This window comes from Pterocles gutturalis, unplaced genomic scaffold, assembly GCF_000699245.1.
Source record: "Pterocles gutturalis isolate BGI_N339 unplaced genomic scaffold, ASM69924v1 scaffold37479, whole genome shotgun sequence".
Classification (NCBI taxonomy): Eukaryota; Metazoa; Chordata; class Aves; order Pterocliformes; family Pteroclidae; genus Pterocles; species Pterocles gutturalis.
The window spans coordinates 1,784-8,782 of NW_010131935.1; the positions used below are offsets into that span (position 1 = coordinate 1,784).

Genomic DNA, 6,999 nt, shown 5'->3' on the forward strand with positions numbered 1-6,999 from the left:
GTCCTGAGAAGATAAGGAGTGTTGGTATGAATTACACACTGGAGATAAGGTGGGGGCAGGAGCATTTGGATTGAATATTTTAAAAATTTGTCATACATTTTTGGAAAGGGAACCTTAAAAGTTCTGCCAGGTGTATATATGTGTGTGTGAGTTTTAAAAAGAATTTGTTCAGAGTGATGTTTTAGATACCCTAGCTTGCTAGGACGTACTCAGACTTGTTTTGCAGCTGAGCAGTACTTCACTCCAGGACCAGCCCTATGGAGATGGATGGGGTTTGAGATACAGCTGAGATAAAGAGGGCGTCAGGAGGAATAGCAGAGCCTGTGACTGCAGCTGAGCAGTGGATGCCAGTGTGCCGGGGCAGCCAAAATCACTGGACCTGCAGTTTTTTGCGACTAGGGCAAAATTAGACTACTAGAGTGCTTTTAGTTTTGGGGTTTGTTTTTTTTTTGAGAGAAGTCAGAAAGTAAAGATTATCTACCTAGCAGTAGTGGTATTTTTATGGCCGTATTAGTCTTATAAGTAAATACTCTGTGTGTTTGGGCTCACCTGTAGCATAGAGCTGCCTGCTCTGTTAAATGTGTTTAGGAAGAGTGCTAGCTGTCTGGCTTATACACACTATTTAATAGCTTGACCCTAATGCAGCAGCTTTTTCCTAAATTACTGGCTGATCCATAAAGACGTATTTTGATCTGGCTTCTGATGGTTGAACTAGTGTAATATTTACCCAGTAGAGTCTGGTCTAATGGCATTTATCATGTAAATCCCAAGGTAAGAGCTGTAGGCTTTTTGCCTCGAGCGAATGTTTGTTCTGATACACAGTCTTCCCCAGTTTTGTGTGCATTTTTACAAGTTGCCTGTTTATGTACTGCTGACCAGTGTCTTTGGTCTATCACTCCTGCTGTCAGATATTAAAAGAGAAGTGTGTTAATTAAGTTTACCTTCGGGGTGTCAACAGAACCTTTAACTAATGGAATTTCACATCAGAGAAAGGAGATAGGGAGTTTTTTTGCATTTTATTAATATAGTAAAAAGGCTGATAAGCTTTTTGTTAAAAAATAAGCAAAAGATGTGCAGTAACTTGTTTCCAGACCCTAAAATGCCAGTTGCTCTTTGTGGTTTCTGGTTTTTAAAACATACCCAACAGTTTGCATTTTGGTTTGTGCTTGTCTAAGCTGTATTGGGTAAGTGGTTGAAATATTTTGTTCCCTCCTTGCAGGGGGAATGCTACCACAGTAGCATTTTCTTGGATGTGGAGACTTCTGCAAAACTTTTTCTATTACCCATTGAAGTCCTCTTTTAGTTACATGTAATTCTAGATAACAACCACAGAATCTCTATTTAAACTTCTATTTTAGCTACTTCTACTTGGACTTCCCTAACAAAACTATCATGCAGTCTTGTATTTGCAAAGGCACTCAACCATCATTACTATCATAAGAAACTGGAAGGAATAGTTAATTTAAAGTCTTTAAATTAATGGATAGCTTCCTATCTTAACTTCTCCGTAAGACAGGATCCCTGACCGATCAGTGCACTTGGTTGTTGCACCTGCCTGAGCTCACTCAGGCTCGGATCAGGGAAGCAGAGCGGGATGTGCCACGGTCCATCAGTGCTCAGAAGCTGGGACTGTAAATCCCTGACGGTGCCGGATTCAGCTCTGAGCAGCTCCATATGTGGTTGTGACTTTAAACATCCTGGGCTCAACCATGCCAGGAGCCTGTATATTCAGATCCATGGCAGACAGAGATGTTGTGAATCAGCCTTAAATCTTATTAGTCAGCTTTCATGAGCCAGCAGAATTTGTAGGGTGTCAGAGGCAGCTCTTGAGGGCCTCACCTGTCCTATTGCTGGAATATATTTATTATTCATTTTCTTTGCCTCATGCTATTTTGAACTCCAGGCCTGCGACCGAGACCAGCAGTGCGGAGGAGGGATGTGCTGCGCTGTTAGCCTCTGGATCCGCAGCCTGCGCATGTGCACGCCCATGGGAAATTTGGGAGAGGAGTGCCATCCTTTGAGTCACCGAGTGAGTACGGCACCAGGGGGGCTGTGGGACTGGAGCTGGCACAGCAGTAATATGCTATGATGTACATCACCTTGCATAAGAACTATAGGTGGTGGAACAGGCGGGGAAACATCCTGTGCGTTACCATACCCAGCCATCTGCATCTGTATGGAAATAGTGCTGAAAGAAATTTCCTATGTAAGGAAATACCTTACCGTTAGAATTATGCTGAAGAGAATCTGAGGATGAAAGTACACATTTTTCGGTTTGTTTTCTTAGTTTGTTGTTGCTGTTTTGCTTCATTACATGATCCGAAACAGCCTTAGCAGTTCCCAAAGCCAACCCTGCCAGTGCCTACATGTGTCAGCAGGAGCATAGCAAATGCCACTGACCTCAGTGGAACTGAACAAGATCCCATCACAGCATAAAAATGTCACCAGCTGGTGTTGGGACACCTGGTGCATCACTGCAGCATGGTCCCTGCCAGCAAACAGCAATGTCCCATTGCACTCCAGAGGCTGAGAGCTGCTGGTGCCTTCAAAAGCCCTTGAGAAGGTGCTGGCACACACCTGCACTTGAGAAAACTCACTGTGGGCCCTCTTTGCTTCTACTCTACCTATTAATTTCAAACATATATGTATGTATACATCTATACACATATATTATATGCGCCACTAGTTACATATTAGTACATCATTATATAATATACTTTATTATTAATATAAGAATATTAACAAATACATTTATTTAAGGCTATGTAATGATGTGTATTATGTACTATGAAAAAGGCTGTTTATTTATAAATAATACAAAAGACTGAATGGGATGTTACCAAGGAGCTCAAGAACCTGGTGGTCTTCAGAGTCGTCCTCAGGGAAGAGTATGGCCCAAGAGTCATCACATGTGAAAGATATCACGGCAATAAATTTAAATTATAAATGTGCATCTAGTTAGCTGCCTCTTACTGTCTCATCCAATGCTTGGCTTCTCAGCTCAGTATCTATGGTTTATGTTCTCAGTTTTAGGAAGTACAATTATAGTTAAATTTTTAAATCTCCTGTGATATTGGGGACCAAATTCTTTTTTTTTCACTGTGTAATGTAGCAGGGTTTTCTTGTAGGGGCTCTTTACGTTAACAGGAGTTGCAGGATAAGAGAAATTGTCTTCTAGGTTTTTAATGAGCTTATTTCTACTGGGCAATAATTTATACAGTCTGATATATTTTAAGCTAATTGCTCGCATAATTACAATCAGAGAAGGTGCCTGTCCACCCCAGACTTACGGTCACAGTCACTGATATTTATAAGCTTTATAAGGTTAATTTAAACTGATTTACAGTATGTGAAATTAGGTATTTTTAAGGGTGAGGAGTTTGCTTAATGGTTCTTCTCCCTTAAATACTGAGGTATGGTGCAGCTGGGAGACCAATCACCCTCAGCACCAAAACCTTTCATCTGGCTGCAGGTCAGGTACGAAGCAGGTACCACCATGGCCGTGCCACCACTGCGGGGACCTCCAGAGGAGCCTGGAGATGCCCTGGAGGAGGTGCCTGGCAGTTGGGTTTCCACCATCTGGTTTCTTTCTCAGCAACTAGATGGCATTGCCTTGATGCCACTGACAACCTGTGCTGGTGTTGCAGAGGCAGGGCTGCAGGCGGGGCTGGGCAGGGGAGGGTTGGGGGTCAGCAGGCAGAGCTGGCAGCACAGGGATGGCTTTGCTGCCTCCGTGCAGCTTGCACATAACCCCCACCTCTTTCCCAAGAGCTCCCCGGTTTCCTTTTCACCTCCAAACTTCCATCTCCCCATGCTCATAAAAACCCAGTAAAAGCGTGCACTGGCTCAGCTGGCATCACTGGTACTGGGCACCTGGGCTCTGCCTGCGCAGGCAGAAGCTGCGTGCTCCGGCAAAGTGCCCGTCTTGCTGTCACCCACCACCTGTCCCCAGCCGGGTCTGTTATTAAGCCATGTCTTCAGCATGGGAGTCCCGCTGAAAGGAACGTTTCCTTGCGGCAAAGGTAACATTTTGAATAAATCATTTGAGCTGTCAGAGGGCTGAGGGGTGCCTCTGAGTCAGCCTTATCAGCCCAGGGAGCTCAGGTTTTAGGTTTTTCTGCAGCGCTGTGCATGGGCACCCAAGAGGTGTGATTCCCACAGGGAGTCCCCAGCACCCACAGTCAGTGGCCTCTCCGCTCATGCAGGGGCAGTGGGGCTGTGGCAGATGGTGTGGGGAAGCCCCTGGCATCCCTCACTCTGGGGCTGAGCAGGGGGCCGGTGCTGGCCCAGGGCACCACAGGTGATGGGAGCCCCCCACTCACCCCCAGTGGGGTGTCACTGGAGTGGGGCATGACACACGGGGGAACACGTGGGACTTTCTCCCTTCAACTTTCTTAAAGAGAAAAGTTACACACTGACACAAAGCAACCTTAGAATATTAAAATTGCAGGCTCAAAATGCCCAGAAATCAGGAAATGAGGGAATTAGGGCTGCCTGCCCAGCTGGCAGTAGTGGCTTCGTACCTCTGTGCCTCCCTCACTGCATCCCATCGGATGCTCGGTGTGCGCCGCTGCCTGGCAGCACCCTGGCTCCCAGCCACGCCGTCCCACAGGCTGTCCTGCTCGGCTCTGTGCTGGCGGAGGCTCATGATCAAGTTGTTAAAGAGTGTCAGAGCATGTGCACGTCGTGGCGCAATGAAATCTGTTTAATGCAGTCCGTATGCGTGCTGCCTGCGACACAGCGTGGCTGGAGGGGGGTGGGATGAAAGGAGAAGCCTTTGCCCTGTGGCGAGGGGATCCTGCTCAAAGGGAGGTCAGGCGAGATGACCTGCGGAGATCCCTTCCAGCCTGAATTACCACGGGATCCTGCGGGTCCTGGGTCCTGTGACACGGCTGCCAGGCCTGTGCCATATGGCAATGCAGGAATCAAGGCAGGAAAATCCTGCATGCTGCAAAACGTGATGCTAAAGGCCTGTGTAGTTTCACAAGAGATGCCTTTATGAAACAGGAGTAAATGGAGAACATGTGTCACGGATGTGATTTACACAGCGACACGGACTGTGACATTTTGCTCTTGACTGGGAAATGCAATGGGGCTGGCTTTGCCATCTGCTCTCCAGCCCCTGCTGCAGCTCGTGGGGATCTGCTGGGAAAGGAGGTGGGCAGCATTCCGCGTATCCCTGCTGTTCAACCAAATCCATCCATCCCAAGCACCATCGCCTGTGCTCCCTGTCCCTGATATCTGTGCTCCTTGTCCCCAGGTTCCCTTCTCCGGGCGGCGGATGCACTACACCTGCCCGTGCCTCCCCAGCCTGGCCTGCCTACGGACCTCGCCCAGCAAATTCAAATGTTTACCAGACTTCAGAAAAGAAGATGTCTTTTTTTAGCAGGAGCTGTTCTGCGCTAGAAAGAGCCTCCCAGTGTGTTCTTTTTCTTGTTGTTGTGACGAACAAGGTACTTGTCAAGGGAAACCCTTTCCCATACTTTCCTGCCTCACCAACATTAAAACCGAAGATGAGATACTGTGCTGGAGCGGCCAAGGTTTTCAGGAGGGACTCGTGGTGGCAGATGCTTTCATTTTGGGGTGAGCAAAATGAGAATTGCTAAGGTGATGCTGCTTTCTGAGGGCAGGAGCTTAATGATTTCTGAACCGTCTCGTGGTCTTCATGGTGCCAGCTTAACCTCAGAATGAAAACATCCAAGCTTATGGTCAGTTTTGGAAAATGTTGGCCAGGTTTTTACACTTTGGAATGCTTGAATCAAACTGAGAGTTGAGTAACTGCATAGTGTGAAGCATGTGACAATTGCCAAAAAACTATATTTACATTACATTTCATATCTTTATTAATATAATTGTATTTGTAAGTTAGGCGCATCTCTAGGGTAAAAGTTTAACCAATAGATGTAGTTTTTACACTTTTTTAAAGTGGCAGGTGGAACCAAAGCATTTCAATATTCAAAGCATTAGGAGATTTTGTTATTTTAGTATTCTAAGATGAGAACTTGGTGTTACTTGAGTTGGTGTAAAACTACCTGAACATCTCAAACTATGTATTAAGATGTAGTTTATATTAAAAAAGGAACCCTGAAGTTTATTGTAATGCACCGCCTGACTTCTTGTATATGTATCAAATTTGCTGTGTAAAAATTCTGTATCAGAATAATGGCAGTATATGATTTGATTTATTTTAATATTATAATATTATTTTGTCATTGTGGTTCTCCATTTTTATTCAGTGTAATCTGTTATCACGTACTTGATTCGCCCAAGCTAGCAGAGCTACTTCTGGATAGTTTACCAAAAGATTATATGCCTCTGGCTCCTTCTAGGGAAACTCAGCAGTTTACAAGGCATGAACTCCTCAGCCGAGCTGCAGTCTTAGACAATGCAGAATCCTCACATAGCTAATATAAGAGGTTTTTCTTGCCACTTGCCTCAAAGGATCAACTTTAGCCCAGCAAACATAATTTGTGGGTTTTCTACAAAATACCGTGCAACTTCACATTTACTTGTCAGTCCCTGGAGCGGGAATTCCAATAGTTTGTGTGAGTTTCACACGTTTCTTGCTCTCAGACCTGCAAACATGTGCTGGGACTGGGAAAGTGAAGTCATTCATCTTTCTACAATCAGTGCTTTGCCGCTAATGATGATGAGAGAAGTTAGTATGCTTGTATTAAGGCAAACACGTGTATTACTTGGAGAAGATGAGAAATGTCTGAGCGAGTTTACCAGGCACCTTCCACTGGGCCCCACAGCCTCCCTGAGGAGGCAGAAAGGAACAGCTGGACTTGTTATTTTGCCAGATCCTTGTGGGTCTTGCACACATTAGAAAAATACGTCTCTGGAGCGACAGGATTGCAGACTCCCATCTCCGAGCAGCCCAACCCCAGGGCTTCTGCTCCAATGTCTATACATTTTGCTTCACCCTTTGCACTGGTGACTAAGCAGCTATGCAAGTGGCAACAGACTTGGGTCCTGTAGGGGGGAAAAAAAAAAAAA

General features: G+C 45.5%; 1 protein-coding gene across 1 annotated transcript; it reads left to right on the top strand.

Annotated features, from left to right (window-relative positions):
• Window positions 1-1,809: 1,809 nt before the first annotated feature.
• Window positions 1,810-5,386, top strand: LOC104467123 (toxin MIT1-like; the record flags this gene model as incomplete). Its single annotated transcript, XM_010080762.1, has 2 exons — window positions 1,810-2,029; window positions 5,261-5,386. Coding segments are annotated over 2 exons (346 nt in total), but the record flags the coding sequence as incomplete, so codon positions are not given.
• Window positions 5,387-6,999: the final 1,613 nt, after the last annotated feature.